This window comes from Coregonus lavaretus (assembly GCF_964263955.1).
Source record: "Coregonus lavaretus genome assembly, chromosome: 21".
NCBI lineage: Eukaryota > Metazoa > Chordata > Actinopteri > Salmoniformes > Salmonidae > Coregonus > Coregonus lavaretus.
In genome coordinates, this window is record NC_140008.1 from 39,164,769 (window position 1) to 39,182,451 (window position 17,683).

At 43.4% G+C, this 17,683-nt stretch overlaps 1 protein-coding gene across 1 annotated transcript in view; it reads right to left on the reverse strand.

Annotated features, from left to right (window-relative positions):
- LOC311149013 (rho GTPase-activating protein SYDE2-like) overlaps positions 1 to 17,683 on the reverse strand; it is a 95,569-nt gene that overhangs the window by 54,723 nt on the left and 23,163 nt on the right. The window contains exon 2 of the mRNA XM_084186084.1: positions 9,092 to 9,841. Coding sequence (XP_084042210.1) covers positions 9,092 to 9,841 — 750 coding nt within the window. The remainder of the gene's footprint in view (positions 1 to 9,091; positions 9,842 to 17,683) is intronic.

Consider the following 17,683-nt stretch of genomic DNA (forward strand, 5'->3'; position numbering starts at 1 on the left):
GTAAAAGAGAGAGGAAGAGAGTAAGAGAGAGAGAGATGAGAGTAAATTTTTTTTAAAGAGTAGAGAAGAGGGTAGTATGACCTGTCAACATCCCCTGCTCTATTTTCAGAGAGGCCTGCTGTGCTATTCTGGAGAAAGTGATAAAGGGTTAGCATGCTTTGGTTCGGCTGGCGCCTAGCTGAACTCGGTTAGGCGAACCGAACGAGTGTGCTCGCATACTCCCTTAAAATACCTGTTTATCCATCTTGAGACGCCGGAGCCTGTATACATTTCCTCAAAATAGTCTGAATGAATCTAAGATACTGTAACTCAAGAAATCTGTCATTAATTTTGACGTTTTTGCCAAGGAGATCTTAATCGCACAATTTTACATCTAACTAAAATGTTTGGTGCAGTATTTCTCAAGTAAAAATGTTTGCATGAAAACTAGTCATCTATCGTTGAATAACAACAAAAACTTCATTGAAGAATCCCTACTGTTGACCGACGAAAGGGCAGACTTCGGCTACGAAATTCGGCTTGCCTTGAGAAAAAAGATTTGCGTGCACGAACAGCCGAAAAAACCCTTGCCGAAGACCAAAACGAACAAAAACGTCACAAAATGTCGTCATTATATATGCACGAAATGTTCCAAACTGTTTCTGATGGGAATCATGTGGACGCCTTAAGAGGGAGGCAGGGAGTGGGCAGATGATGCGTAAGAGGGAGGCAAGGAGGGGCCAGAAGAGGTGTCAGAGTGTGTAGAAAGGGGGTAAGATGGGGGCAAGAGTAGGGCAGGGTGGGGGGGGGGGGGACAAAGGCACCCCTTGTCCTGCGAATCAGAGGCCTGGCCAGTGAAAGGGGGTGTTATCTGACATTCCATAATAAACCATGTTTAGCCTTCCTTCCATTTCCTCTGGCTGCTGAATATACTTCTCTGTTAGCTAGTGCTTCCTCACAATAACAAACACCAACACAGAGAGAGGGGAAAGAGCCTCTGGAAGAAGTGCCAAACAACATCTAAGGTGGGGCCAAGTCCCAGATACTGAGGTTTAGGTTTGGCCAAACTCACGACTCACACTGAAACCACTGGAACACACTTTTGACCAATCAGATTGCGTACCTGAAACTAACCGTTTCATAATTCCCCATAATTCCCCCATAATAAAACACTTGTTAAGTGTCTGTTCAAAATCATTGTCTGATTTTATATCTGTTTTCAGATTAGTACATGTGGAAATGTCTATGGCAATTATCCAAAATCGAATGGTATAAACAGAACCGTCATCCACAACAGCCAACCGGGTCAAATCCGGTGGATATAACATTTACCAAGTGGAATAATCTTACCTAAAAAACAATTTCCAACGACTACAGTGCTGTTCTCCATAGTTCCCTCACAGCTCCCTTCTGTAGCCATTCCCCCTCTGGCAACAGTAACAGCAACAGCAGAGACAGAGGGAAAGACACCTGACACCCTCTACCTGATGTTCGGGGGCACTGATTGATACTTAACCTCGGGGGGCCATGTTCATAGGGTCAAAGGGCGAAGGGTTGCATTCCACCCGCTGGAACCGGAGCTGGGTGACCAGTGTCGCCCCCTCCACCCCTCTCGCCCGCGTACCCTCTGTGACCCCCAGGCCCACCCCAGGCAGCCTGCCACTGACACCTCTCACAAAGAGCAGGATTTTATGGCCCTTGGCTTGATTGCCTTTAATAAAGTTCTGGGCCCAGACTGCTGCTAAGCGAGGGAACAATGTATTTGTGTGGAAGGAGTGTGTGTGTGCAGGTTTTTCCTGGATAAAAATGGGGCTTAGGTGGTGAGCAAAGGTGGGGGCGTGGCCATGGGTGTGGCCAATGGTGCAGTCGCCAACCGAACATTTTAGAGGCCCTCCTGTTGAAAAAAGCTGTTTTAAAGTTTATTTCCTGCAATTCAACACATTTTGCCATGTGGCGGAGATAAAATGATACAGTTTTAAAGCAAATGTCGTGCAAATTCTACATATTGCCATGAAAAAAAAATACATTGCCTACCGAAAGTATTCATAACCCTTGACTTTTTTTCACATTTTGTTACAGCCTACATTTAAAATGAATTAAATGGAGATTTTGTGTCACTAGTCTATGAACAATACCCCATAATGTCAAAGTGGAAACAGCTCAGGGATTTCACCATGAGGCCAATGGTGACTTTAAAACAGTTACAGAGTTTAATGGCTGTGATAAGAGAAAACTGAGGATGGATCAACAACATTATACAGTGGCTTGTGAAAGTATTCACCCCCCTTGGCATTTTTCCTATTTTGTTGCCTTACAACCTGGAATTAAAATTGATTTTGGGGGGGGGTTTGTATCATTTGATTTACACAACATGCCTACCACTTTGAAGATGCAAAATATGTTTTATTGTGAAACAAACAAGAAATAAGACCAAAAAAAAAACAGAAAACTTGAGCGTGCATAACTATTCACTCCCTCAAAGTCAATACTTTGTAGAGCCACCTTTTGCAGCAATTACAGCTGCAAGTCTCTTGGGGTATGTCTCTATAAGCTTGGCACATCAAGCCACTGGTACCTTTGCCCATTCTTCAAGGCAAAACTGCATCCAGCTCCTTCAAGTTGGATGGGTTCCGCTGGTGAACAGCAATCTTTAAGTCATACTACAGATTCTCAATTGGATTGAGGTCTGGGCTTTGACTAGGCCATTCCAAGACATTTAAATGTTTCCCCTTAAACCACTTGAGTGTTGCTTTAGCAGTATGCTTAGGGTCATTGTCCTGCTGGAAGGTGAACCTCCGTCCCAGTCTCAAATCTCTGGAAGACTGAAACAGGTTTCCCTCAAGAATTTCCCTGTATTTAGCGCCATCCATCATTCCTTAAATTCTGACCAGTCCCTGATGCTGCCACCACCATGCTTCACTCTGAGGATGGTGTTCTCGGGGTGATGAGAGGTATTGGGTTGCGCCAGACATAGCGTTTTCCTTGATGGCCAAAAACCTCAATTTTAGTCTCATCTGACCAGAGTACCTTCTTCCATATATTTGGGGAGTCTCCCACATGCCTTTTGGCGAACACCAAACATGTTTGCTTATTTTTTTCTTTAAGCAATGGCTTTTTTCTGGCCACTCTTCCGTAAAGCCCAGCTCTGTGGAGTGTACGGCTTAAAGTGGTCCTATGGACAGATACTCCAATCTCCGCTGTGGAGCTTTGCAGCTCCTTCAGGGTTATCTTTGGTCTCTTTATTACCTCTCTGATTAATGCCCTCCTTGCCAGGTCTGTGAGTTTTGGTGGGCGGCCCTCTCTTGGCAGGTTTGTTGTGATGCCATATTCTTTCCATTTTTTAATAATGGATTTAATGGTGCTCCGTGGGATGTTCAAGTTTCTGATATGTTTTTTATAACCCAACCCTGATCTGTACTTCTCCACAACTTTGTCCCTGACCTGTTTGGAGAGCTCCTTGTTCTTCATGGTGCCGCTTGCTTAGTGGTGCCCCTTGCTTAGTGGTGTTGCAGACTCTGGGGCCTTTCAGAACAGGTGTATATATACTGAGATCATGTGACATTTAGATTGCACACAGGTGGACTTTATTTAACTAATTATGTGACTTCTGAAGGTAGTTGGTTGTTAGGGGCTTCATAGCAAAGGGGGTGAATACATGTGCACGCACAACTTTTCCGTGATTTATTTTTTAGAATAGTTTGAAACAAGTTTTTTAAATAATTTCACTTCATCAATTTGGACTATTTTGTGTATGTCCATAACATGAAATCCAAATAAAAATCCATTTAAAATACAGGTTGTAATGTAACAAAGACACATTTAAAAGTGTCCCATACAATAAGGGGATTTGCTTTACCTATGTTATATCAGAAAAATTAAGTTATACATTCCTCTGTCCGTTAAAAACAAGTTATCAACCAATAGGCTTTGATACAATTTCCAATATCCTCGCCCACGTGGAAATTCACTAAGAGTAATGTATATGCCAATTATCTGATGGTCCGACCGCATTCTGTCCCATATCAACACTTTCAAAACTTTTGGTGCCAACAAGAATGACATAAGAAAGAAGTCAAGACGACTAGCTTGATTGAGCCTCCGCCATGTACAGTGGGGAGAACAAGTATTTGATACACTGCCGATTTTGCAGGTTTTCCTACTTACAAAGCATGTAGAGGTCTGTAATTTTTATCATAAAAAAATCCAGAAAATCACATTGTATGATTTTTAAGTAATTAATTTGCATTTTATTGCATGACATAAGTATTTGATCACCTAGCAACCAGTAAGAATTCCGGCTCTCACAGACCTGTTCGTTTTTCTTTAAGAAGCCCTCCTGTTCTCCACTCATTACCTGTATTAACTGCACCTGTTTGAACTCGTTACCTGTCTAAAAGACACCTGTCCACAAACTCAATCAAACAGACTCCAACCTCTCCACAATGGCCAAGACCAGAGAGCTGTGTAAGGACATCAGGGATAAAATTGTAGACCTGCACAAGGCTGGGATGGGCTACAGGACAATAGGCAAGCAGCTTGGTGAGAAGGCAACAACTGTTGGCGCAATTATTAGAAAATGGAAGAAGTTCAAGATGACGGTCAATCACCCTCGGTCTGGAGCTCCATGCAAGATCTCTCCTTGTGGGGCATCAATGATCATGAGGAAGGTGAGGGATCAGCCCAGAACTACACAGTAGGACCTGGTCAATGACCTGAGAGAGCTGGGACCACAGTCTCAAAGAAAACCATTAGTAACACACTACGCCGTCATGGATTAAAATCCTGCAGCGCACGCAAGGTCCCCCTGCTCAAGCCAGTGCATGTCCAGGCCCGTCTGAAGTTTGCCAATGACCATCTGGATGATCCAGAGGAGGAATGGGGGAAGCTCATGTGGTCTGATGAGACAAAAATATAGCTTTTTGGTCTAATCTCCACTCGCCGTGTTTGGAGGAAGAAGAAGGATGAGTACAACCCCAAGAACACCATCCCAACCGTGAAGCATGGAGGTGGAAACATCATTCTTTGGGGATGCTTTTCTGCAAAGGGGACAGGACGACTGCACCGTATTGAGGGGAGGATGGATGGGGCCATGTATCGCGAGATCTTGGCCAACAACCTCCTTCCCTCAGTAAGAGCATTAAAGATGGGTTGTGGCTGGGTCTTCCAGCATGACAACGACCCGAAACACACAGCCAGGGCAACTAAGGAGTGGCTCCGTAAGAAGCATCTCAAGGTCCTGGAGTGGCCTAGCCAGTCTCCAGACCTGAACCCAATAGAAAATCTTTGGAGGGAGCTGAAAGTCCGTATTGCCCAGCGATAGCCCCGAAACCTGAAGGATCTGGAGAAGGTCTGTATGGAGGAGTGGGCCAAAATCCCTGCTGCAGTGTGTGCAAACCTGGTCAAGACCTACAGGAAACGTATGATCTCTGTAATTGCAAACAAAGGTTTCTGTACCAAATATTAAGTTCTGCTTTTCTGATGTATCAAATACTTATGTCATGCAATAAAATGCAAATTAATTACTTAAAAATCATACAATGTGATTTTCTGGATTTTTGTTTTAGATTCCTTCTCTCACAGTTGAAGTGTACTTATGATAAAAATTACAGAACTCTATATGCTTTGTAAGTAGGAAAACCTGCAAAATCGGCAGTGTATCAAATACTTGTTCTCCCCACTGTATATATATATATATATATATATATATATATTATGTATATATACTGTACATACACTGAAGAAAAAATATATACACTACCAGTCAAAAGTTTGGACACACCTACTCATTCAAGGGTTTTTCTTTTCTTTTTACTATTTTTTAATTGTAGAATAATAGTGAAGACATCAAAACTATAAAATAACACATATGGAATCATGTAGTGACCAAAAAAGCGTTAAACAAATCAAAATATATTTTATATTTGAGATTGTTCAAATAGCCACCCTTTGCCTTGATGACAGCTTTGCACACTCTTGGCATTCTCTCAACCAGCTTCATGAGGTCGTCACCTGGAATGCATTTCAATTAACAGGTGTGCCTTCTTAAAAGTTAAATTGTGGAGTTTCTTTCTTTCTTAATGAGTTTGAGCCAATCAGTTGTGTTGTGACAATGTAAGGGGGTATACAGAAGATAGCCCTATTTGGTAAATGACCAAGACCATATTACGGCAAGAACAGCTCAAATAAGCAAAGTTTCGTCAAGTGCAGTCGCATAAACCATCAAGAGCTATGATGAAACTGTCTCTCATGAGGACTACCACAGGAATGGAAGACCCAGAGTTACCTCTGCTGCAGAGGATACGTTAATTAGAGCTACCAGCCTCAGAAATTGCAGGCCAAATATACAGTTGAAGTGAGAAGTTTACATACACCTTTGCCAAATACATTTAAACTCAGTTTTTCACAATTCCTGACATTTAATCCTAGTAAATTCTCTGTCTTGGGTCAGTTAGGATCACCACTTTATTTTAAGAATGTGAAATGTCAGAATAATAGTAGAGAGAATTATTTATTTCAGCTTTTATTTCTTTCATCACATTCCCAGTGGGTAAGAAGTTTACATACACTCAATTAGTATTTGGTAGTATTGCCTTTAAATTGTTTAACTTGGGTCAAACGTTTCAGGTAGCCTTCTACAAGCTTCACACAATAAATTGGGTGAATTTTGGCCCATTCCTCCTGACAGAGCTGGTGTAACTGAGTCAGGTTTGTAGGCCGCTTTTTCAGTTCTGCCCACAAATGTTCTATAGGATTGAGGTCAGGGTTTTGTGATGGCCACTTCAATACTTTGACTTTGTTGTCCTTAAGCCATTTTGCCACAACTTTGGAAGTGTGCTTGGGGTCATTGTCCATTTGGAAGACCCATTTGCGGCCAATCTTTAACTTCCTGACTGATGTCTTGAGATGTTGCTTCAATATATCCACATAAATTTCCATCCTCATGATGTCATCTACAGTGGGGAAAAAAGTATTTAGTCAGCCACCAATTGTGCAAGTTCTACCACTTAAAAAGATGAGAGAGGCCTGTAATTTTCATCATACGTACACGTCAACTATGACAGACAAAATGAGGGAAAAAAATCCAGAAAATCACATTGTAGGATTTTTTATGAATTGATTTGCAAATTATGGTGGAAAATAAGTATTTGGTCAATAACAAAAGTTTCTCAATACTTTCTCATATACCCTTTGTTGGCAATGACACAGGTCAAACATTTTCTGTAAGTCTTCACAAGGTTTTCACACACTGTTGCTGGTACTTTGGCCCATTCCTCCATGCAGATCTCCTCTAGAGCAGTGAGGTTTTTGGGGCTGTCGCTGGCCAACACGGACTTTCAACTCCCTCCAAAGATTGTCTATGGGGTTGAGATCTGAAGACTGGCTAGGCCACTCCAGGACCTTGAAATGCTTCTCACGAAGCCACTCCTTCGTTGCCTGGGCGGTGTGTTTGGGATCATTGTCATGCTGAAAGACCCAGCCACGTTTCATCTTCAATGCCCTTGCTGATGGAAGGAGGTTTTCACTCAAAATCTCACGATACATGGCCCCATTAATTCTTTCCTTTACACGGATCAGTCGTCCTGGTCCCTTTGCAGAAAAACAGCCCCAAAGCATGATGTTTCCACCCCCATGCTTCACAGTAGGTATGGTGTTCTTTGGATGCAACTCAGCATTCTTTGTCCTCCAAACACGACGAGTTGAGTTTTTACCAAAAAGTTCCATTTTGGTTTCATCTGACCATATGAAATTCTCCCAATCCTCTTCTGGATCATCCAAATGCACTCTAGCAAACTTCAGACGGGCCTGGACATGTACTGGCTTAAGCAGGGGGACACGTCTGGCACTGCAGGATGGTAGGCTTTGTTACTTTGGTCCCAGCTCTCTGCAGGTCATTCACTAGGTCCCCCCCCGTGTGGTTCTTGATTATTTTGACCCCACTGGGTGAGATCTTGCGTGGAGCCCCAGATCGAGGGAGATTATCAGTGGTCTTGCATGTCTTCCATTTCCTAATAATTGCTCCCACAGTTGATTTCTTCAAACCAAGCTGCTTACCTATTGCAGATTCAGTCTTCCCAGCCTGGTGCAGGTCTACAATTCTGTTTCTGGTGTCCTTTGACAGCTCTTTGGTCTTGGCCATAGTGGAGTTTGGAGTGTGACTGTTTGAGGTTGTGGACAGGTGTCTTTTATACTGATAACAAGTTCAAACAGGTGCCATTAATACAGGTAACGAGTGGAGGCCAGAGGAGCCTCTTAAAGAAGAAGTTACAGGTCTGTGAGAGCCAGAAATCTTGCTTGTTTGTAGGTGACCAAATACTTACTTTCCACCATAATTTGCAAATAAATTCATTAAAAATCCTACAATGTGATTTTTTGGATTTTTTTCTCTCAATTTGTCTGTCATAGTTGACGTGTACCTATGATGAAAATTACAGGCCTCTCTCATCTATTTAAGTGGGAGAACTTGCACAATTGGTGGCTGACTAAATACTTTTTTCCCCCACTGTATTTTGTGAAGTGCACCAGTCCCTCCTGCAGCAAAGCACCCCCACAGCATGATGCTGCCACCCCCGTGCTTCAGGGTTGGGATGGTGTTCTATGGCTTGCAAGCCAACCCATTTTCCTCCAAACATAACGATCTTTTAAATTATATCAATCTCAACCGTTTATCTTTTCCAGTGATGAAGACATGGATGTCTCATGGTATGGTGGGGTATGCAAAATAGGTCAACTTTGACTCTTGAATGTTTTGGCATTCAAGTCCAAAAGGTGACTTTCTGAGCACTTCTACAATGGGCAAATATGTATGGAGGGTTTAGATTGAATTCAAATGAATTTACCCAAAGGTGTGTAACCACAAAAATCCATAAACCACAAACACCTCTCAAGACAGACAGACAGACAGCCGGCAGCACTAAGTTGAGGTAGGGAAAGTAAAGTTACAGCTAGAGATAAGAAATACAGAGAAAGGAAAGGAGAAATTGATTATAAAAGAATAGGAGACAGAGAAAGACATGGATAGATGTACTCTGGAAGCAAGAGAGAGAGAGAGAGAGAGACGGGGGGGGGGGGGGGGGATAGGTAGACCTAGAATTCTAGAGGGCGTGTTCTTTACCTGTAGCTGTGGCTCTGCTGGACCTGGATGGCCCCTCCTTCTGAGGTTTGCACGCGAGCAGCATCTGTCTGTGCTGATGTAGAGACGGCTCCATGCAATGTATGGCATTCCCCTGCTGACTCTGCTCTCCACCTCTGCCACCCTGGCTCTCCCCCACACCCTCCAGGTCAGGGCTGCATCCCTCCGGGGCCCGCCCGACCCCGGCCTCCTCTCCCCTGCTGGGCCTCCTCTGGGCCTGGGGGACGTGAGGATCCTGGGGCCGTGTATGGACCATCAGCCTGACCTGGGGGGTGGGAGTGGGTCTGTGGCTGTGATGCAGCTCTGGTTCCTCATCCTCAGGGATGGGGTTGTACCAGATCTCCCCCTCATCGTCCGCATCATTCTCCTCGGCCGGGTCCACACACCTGGGATGGGGCGCCACACAGGCGTGGCCCATGCTAACGAGGGGCAGGTGTAGGCGGAGGGGGCGGGATAGGGGTGGCCCGGTAGGGTTTAGGTTCTCTGGGGAGGGGCTAAGAGGGGGGAGGGGAGCTTGTCCTTGTCCTTGTCCATTGTATTCTTCTGCTCCCAGAAAGCACTGGGGGTCGTCCGTGGTGTGATGCGGCCTCCCAGAGCTCTGCTGGAGCCAGTTACGTTTTTTGGAGACGGTGATGGTGTTGAGCGGGGGTCTCCATAGCGATGGCTCGACGGCCTTGCCCCCGCCCACATCACAGCCATTGGAGAAGGAGGAGTGGTCATTCTCTATCAGAGCTGCAGGAGAGAGAGAGAGAGAGAGAGAGAGAGAGAGAGAGAGAGAGAGAGAGGTGTCAGACTGTAGAACAGAAGAGAGACTGAGGCTGCATCTGAAATGGCATCCTATTGTCTGGTCCAAAGTAGTGCACTATGTAGAGAAAAGGATGCCATTTTGGACGCATCCTAATACTGATATCTCACCGCGACCATCTGCTTACCTATACCCCTTTATACAGGGGCCCTAAGACACAAAGAGACATCCCGGCAACTATCACTGTGGAAACTGTGGTGGCTGTTTTACAACCCTTATCACCACCTGTTGAATCATAGCCTCCCACTTGTTTTCTAAACCCAACATTTGATTAACTGATTATATTTGCCTTGGGATGATAACGTTGTGCCTTTGCTGCTTTCTCGCTCTCTCTCTCTCGCTCTCCCCCTCTCTGTCTCTCACACTCACACTCTCAACCACAAACACACTATTCAAAGACCAAACACGCCATCTCTCCTCACGGCTGTATTTCACTTCCAACAGTCAGAATGAAATGCGTGTTGGTTAATATCCTCCTCTCCTGCCTCTGCTCTATTTTGACCAAACACAAACGTTTTAATTCCTATGCTACAAGCCCTGCAGGCCTCTAGAACACCTCCTCGCTGTACCCCAATGGCACATTATGCTCCAATGACTTCCCATCTCGGGAATGTCGGCTTGGGGAATGTGTGAGCTCAGACTTAATAGGAGATAACAGAAAGAGAGATGGGATAGAGTCAGAGCGCCTCAAACAGTCTTTACACTCCTCAAACAGAGCGGAAAGCAAATCTGACAGCTGTGAAAATAGAAAAGCGAGGGATCAGGAGGGGATGGAGGGATGAGCATTATGGTTGGGGCGGTTGAAATATACTGAACAAAAATATAAACGCAACATGCAACAATTTCAAAGATTTTACTGAGTTACAGTTCATCTGTTGGTCACAGATAAAAATAAATATAAAGTAGGGGCGTGGATCAGAAAACGAGTCACTATACTGGTGTGAACACCATTTGCCTCATGCAGCTCGACACATCTCCTTCGCATAGAGTTGATCAGGCTGTTGATTGTGGCCTGTGGAATGTTGTCCCACTTCTCGTCAATGGCTGTGCGAAGTTGCTGGATATTGGCGGGAACTGGAACACGCTGTCCTACACGTCGATCCAGAGCACCCCAAACATGCTCAATGGGTGACATGTCTGGTGAGTATGCAGGCCATGGAAGAACTGAGACATTTTCAACTTCCAGGACTTGTGTACAGATCCTTGCGACATGGGGCCGTGCATAATCATGCTGAAACATGAGTTGATGGGTGCGGATAAATGGAACCACAATGGGCCTCAGGATCTCTTCATGGTATCTCTGTGCATTCAAATTGCCATCGATAAAATGCAATCGTGTTCATTGTCCATAGATTATGCCTGCCCATACCATAACCCCACCGCCACCATGGGGCACTCAGTTCACATTTACATTTACGTCATTTAGCAGACGCTCTTATCCAGAGCGACTTACAGTTAGTGAGTGCATAAATTTTTCATACTGGCCCCCCGTGGGAATCAAACCCACAACCCTGGCGTTGCATGCGCCATGCTCTACCAACTGAGCTACAGCAAATCGCTTGTGAGGCCAAATGGAGGCGGCTTATGGTAGAAAAATGAACATGTAATTATCTGGCAACAGCTCTGGTGGACATTCCTGCAGTCAGCATGCCAATTACAAGCTTCCTCAAAACTTGCGACATCTGTGGCATTGTGTTGTGTGAGTTACCTTTTATTGTCCCCAGCACAAGGTGTTCAATCAGCTGCTTGATATACCACACCTGTCATGTGGATGGATTATCTTGGCAAAGGAGAAATGTTCACTAACAGGGATGTAAACACATTTGTGCACAAAATTTGATATAAATAAGCTTTTTGTGTGTATAAACCATTTCTGGGATATTTTATTTCAGCTCATGAAACAATGGACCAACACTTTACATGTTGCGGTTATATTTATGTTTAGTGAAAGTACAGCCAGTGGCAATACGAACATGAATAGGGATCGATAAAAGGTGGTGATGTGGTGGCTTCTGGCTTGATATTTCTCAAAGGGTTCAGAGAGTTACATCCCCATTCAACGCAAGAAGAGAAGGGGTGTCTCTGTGTGTCTGTACAGTTCGCAGCTCTGTGTGTACTGTTTACCTAGCAGAGTAAGTAACCCTGCAAATCATGCAAAGATTGTCTGTCTGACAGGTCGTGTTTTTCTGCTGGGAGTGTTGACAAGCCATGGGCTGATGAGCAGATGCTGCCTGCTGGGAGAGAAAGAGAAAAACCGACAAGCTGGATCTGAGTGGAGCAGTGCTAAGGCCTGGATCCTGCTGCAACACGCATGGCATGGCAGTCATCTCTCTGTAAAGACTATTTTGATACGTGCCTTCTCCTCTCTCAGCCCAGACGAGCCCCTCCACAGGACACGCTAATGAAAAGTTACAATTTCCTTAAGGAAACAGATTTCATGTTAGCCAGTCTACAACCACCAAATTACAGACTGACTGCCGAGAATATTTTCACATATAAAACAATATACATAGGATCCAGGGTTGGGTGTTGGTGTGTGTGTGTGCACTCGTCTGTGTCTGAATAAATTGCTTTCCATTTATTTTTAACCAGTACAATAAAAGTACTGGAATTTTTGAAAACAGATATCACATGGCCTGTAAAGTTGCGTAAATTGTCTAGCTATTCTGAGTTCTCTAGATTGAGACTAAGATGCTTTTGTGTGTTTGTGTCTATGTGTGTGTATGTGTGTGTGTGTGTGTTTGTGTCTGTGTGCGTGTGTGTGCGTGCGTGCGTGTGTGGACTTTATGGTGAGAGACTAGAGCTCCACTGGGATAAGTTCCCTGAAAAAATCTACCTCTCTGAGCTAAGGCTTGGGTTTCCTCTCCTGACATCGACAGACTGCACTTTATTAATGCTTAATGAAAGCAACGGTTGACTTTGGAATAATTGCTGCCATCTACACTACCCAAATCCCTTAATACGAGCCTTAAAGTTTAAAATTCCTCTCTCCACAACAGATGTTTTTTTGGACATTGAATAATTTCATGCTTCCTGAGAAAAAATATTCCTGTGATTCTGTTCCTTTAGCCTATTATTTTACATTTTAGTCATTTAGCAGACGCTCTTATCCAGAGCGACTTACAGTTAGTGAGTGCATACATTTTCATACTGGCCCCCCATGGGAATCAAACCCACAACCCTGGCGTTGCAAGTGCCATGCTCTACCAACTGAGCTACACGGGACTCTTATATAAGACACTTAGTTACTGGCATATAAAACAGCTTTCATTGGTTTGAACCAGGGATGGGCATTTTTGATGGGGGTGGGGGCCACAAAAAATCGGAACTCATCATGAGGGGCTGTAGTGGCTTGCAGGGTCTGCGTACCCACATCCATACCTCATACATCAGAGCCAGCCCTAGCAGTCAGAGCCAGTGACTGACATAACAAGACAAAAACTGCTGATGGACAACCCAATTTAAGAATTGCACCTTGTGTATTCTACTGTTCTAACTCTCAATACTAAGTTGAGACCCCGACTGAGTCCCCCCACTGAGACCTACAAAAGGTGGCCCATGACAAAAGGTGGTCCATGGGCTGCCAGTTGCCCATTCCTGGTTTGAACAGAAGCCACTTCATAATATGGCTGACCCCATTTAGTCGACAGGTCGATTGTTTGGTCAATAGGCTGTTGGTCACCGAGATTAATTTAGTGGAGTAGTAGCAAATAAAAACATTTTTAAAAATAACATTATATATATATATATATATATATATATATATATATATATATATATATATCATGGTGTACAAGACACCTGTCTGATTCGCCCTGAGTGGACTGATCCATTGTGGAGGCCGTGGGGATGGCACAGTCCATCAGTCTAAGACATGTGCTGCTGAAATATTATATGCTTATATTACATAAACAATGGTGCAACACTAATAAAAATAATATTATTTGATAACAAATGCGCTTTCTCCCGCGTTGGATAGCAGTCGCTGTCCACAGTTCTGAAACACATCAGTGCAATGTTGAACTGCCGCCTTTTCCTAGACCCTGTTGCTATGTGCATAATAGCAACGTTAACCAGGATATTGGTGTTGAGAACAATGCCGGAGGCAGCAGCAGAATGAGTAGATGAGAAAACAGCCCTTGCCTTATTGTCTAAGAAAAGTGAGGAGAGAGGAAACCCGAAGTTAATTAGGTCTATAATCAATAGCTTAACTGTTAAATGTGCCTGGCTTTATATACAGTGGGGAAATTTTTTATTTAGTCAGCCACCAATTGTGCAAGTTCTCCCACTTAAAAAGATGAGAGAGGCCTGAAATTTTCATCATAGGTACACGTCAACTATGACAGACAAATTGAGAAAAAAAATCCAGAAAATCACATTGTAGGATTTTTTATGAATTTAATTGCAAATTATGGTGGAAAATAAGTATTTGGTCACCTACAAACAAGCAAGATTTCTGGCTCTCACAGACCTGTAACTTCTTCTTTAAGAGGCTCCTCTGTCCTCCACTCGTTACCTGTATTAATGGCACCTGTTTGAACTTGTTATCAGTTTAAAATACACCTGTCCACAACCTCAAACAGTCACACTCCAAACTCCACTATGGCCAAGACCAAAGAGCTGTCAAAGGACACCAGAAACAAAATTGTAGACCTGCACCAGGCTGGGAAGACTGAATCTGCAAAAGGTAAGCAGCTTGGTTTGAAGAAATCAACTGTGGGAGCAATTGTTAGGAAATGGAAGACATACAAGACCACTGATAATCTCCCTCGATCTGGGGCTCCACGCAAGATCTCACCCCGTGGGGTCAAAATGATCACAAGAACGGTGAGCAAAAATCCCAGAACCACACGGGGGGACCTAGTGAATGACCTGCAGAGAGCTGGGACCAAAGTAACAAATCCTACCATCAGTAACACACTACGCCGCCAGGGACACAAATCCTGCAGTGCCAGACGTGTCCCCCTGCTTAAGCCAGTACATGTCCAGGCCCGTCTGAAGTTTGCTAGAGTGCATTTGGATGATCCAGAATAGGATTGGGAGAATGTCATATGGTCAGATGAAACCAAAATAGAACTTTTTGGTAAAAACTCAACTCGTCGTGTTTGGAGGACAAAGAATGCTGAGTTGCATCCAAAGAACACCATAACTACTGTGAAGCATGGGGGTGGAAACATCATGCTTTGGGGCTGTTTTTCTGCAAAGGGACAGGACGACTGATCCGTGTAAAGGAAATAATGAATGGGGCCATGTATCGTGAGATTTTGAGTGAAAACCTCCTTCCATCAGCAAGGGCATTGAAGATGAAACGTGGCTGGGTCTTTCAGCATGACAATGATCCCAAACACACCGCCCGGGCAACAAAGGAGTGGCTTCGTAAGAAGCATTTCAAGGTCCTGGAGTGGCCTAGCCAGTCTCCAGATCTCAACCCCATAGAAAATCTTTGGAGGGAGTTGAAAGTCCGTGTTGCCCAGCGACAGCCCCAAAACATCACTGCTCTAGAGGGAGGAATGGGCCAAAATACCAGCAACAGTGTGTGAAAACCTTGTGAAGACTTACAGAAAACATTTGACCTGTGTCATTGCCAACAAAGGGTATATAACAAAGTATTGAGAAATGTTTGTTATTGACCAAATCCTTATTTTCCACCATAATTTGCAAATAAATTAATTACAAATCCTACAATGTGATTTTCTGGATTTTCTTTTCTCATTTTGTCAATCATAGTTGACGTGTACCTATGATGAAAATTACAGGCCTCTTTCATCTTTTTAAGTGGGAGAACTTGCACAATTGGTGGCTGACTAAATACTTTTTTTCCCCACTGTATCTACAGAAATAAGACAAGATCCTGCTTCTGTTGCCTGTTTGAGTGTTTGTTTAATAGCCTACTAATTCCGTGAGCACCAAGCCTCACGCTACGACATGTCAAGTAAACAATTTCACAACCCCTGTTTCTTGATCTTCTTCTCCTTCTTTTTCTTCTTCTTCTTATAATAAGTAATGTCATTATCATTAGTGGGCTTAGTATAACAGCCTTGTATAACAACCATCAAGCTGTAGGCCTAAGAGCACATCCTGTTTAGTCTTAATACCGTAACTTACTTAGGCCTACATTTAAATACTTCTATAGGCTACTGTATCAATCAATCATTCATTCGTTCATGTCATCACACAGCATACAAGTAATTCATGATTTGAAATGCAATCAAGCATTGTAGTTTTACAATAAAATAAAGTCAGCCTTGAATAATTAGTTTAAACAATAAATAAACTGTTCCATTTCGGAAATTGCATTCACGAATGAGCGCGACTGTTTTTAGTCTTTGGTGTAATAAAGGCTAACAAAAAAACTTTACAACATACTCTCTGGTAAGCTTATACTTTATTTAGTGTTGTTTACATTGTTCCAAACGGTCAGAAAAATGATATTGTAAACCATACAGCACCTGTTTGGCACACATAATATGCACGCAGAGCTTGCTCCTTACATTATTTTTCTTGATCTCCAGTATTTTCCACAACTAGTCACCTGACTTTCCCTTTACCTCCTGAGCAACATGTAAATATTCCCCCGTTTTGAGTTTATTTGTCACGTCCTCTGCATACATTTTTCTGTCACGTGTTACGGTGTTCAGTTTGTTATAACCAATTTATTGATGTGATTATGATATGCTATAGGCATGGTCTGCCGCTCATTAGGCAGGTTTAGGCAGCCGCCTATGCCGCAGATTGACGGGGGTGGTATTTTCTGAGCTAAACTGACCAAGATGCACCTCCAACAACAACACATTAAACCTGACAGAATTCTGCCAAAAACAATGACAATTTCTCTCAACCAGTGGCATATGGGCTTTTTAGGTGATAAGCAGTGCCCACTTTGTCAAAGGCAGGGGCGCAAAATATTTTGCTGGTCCATTCCCAGCGCGCCTCTCCAGGGTGCTGTTGGAGAGACGCATCTCTGCAGCGCTCCACCAACGTTCAGTCAAAAAAATTCTAGAACATAAATCATGTAGCAGATATAGGATATGGTAGAAAGAGTATGACAATGTAATGAGACCAACACTTTTTACATAATGCAGGTTTCTTCGATCAAATAGCCTACCCTAAACGGCGCTCAATCAAATACAAAATGAGCTGTCATGTAAACAAAGCAACATATCCTACAAACAGGACAGGTCAAAGTAAAATTGACATTATGGAATGGAAAATCACAACTGTTGTCCAGGAGTTTCACCCCATTGTCATGATTAGTGGTTTCACGTTTGTATCTGTAAATTTTTTGACAAGCTGATCATAACGAAAAAGAAAATACTTTTGCATTTCCTGCTGTGTAAACACATTGCAAATAGGCTCGCGATAACTCCTGATCAAGTTGGGTAGCTGATATTCAGTGCTTAAATAGACAAATTGATTAGTTACATTTTCATTTTAGTCCTTTAGCAGACGCTCTTATCCAGAGCGACTTACAGGAGCAATTAGGGTTAAGTGCCTTGCTCAACGGCACATCGACAGATTTTTCACCTAGTCGGCTCGGGGATTAGAACCAGCGACTTTTCGATTACTGGCACAACGCTCTTAACCACTAAGCTACCTGCCGTCCTAGTCACAGGAATCAGGACTAATAAAGCCAATACAATGGCCTGTTTTACAAACGGTGAACCTACCACTTGGATGGGCATTCATTAAATTCCATTGCGTGCCGACATGTTGGCTACACAACCTAGTAAGCTTGAGCAGACTTCTTTTGGACGTATTTTTTAAAATCC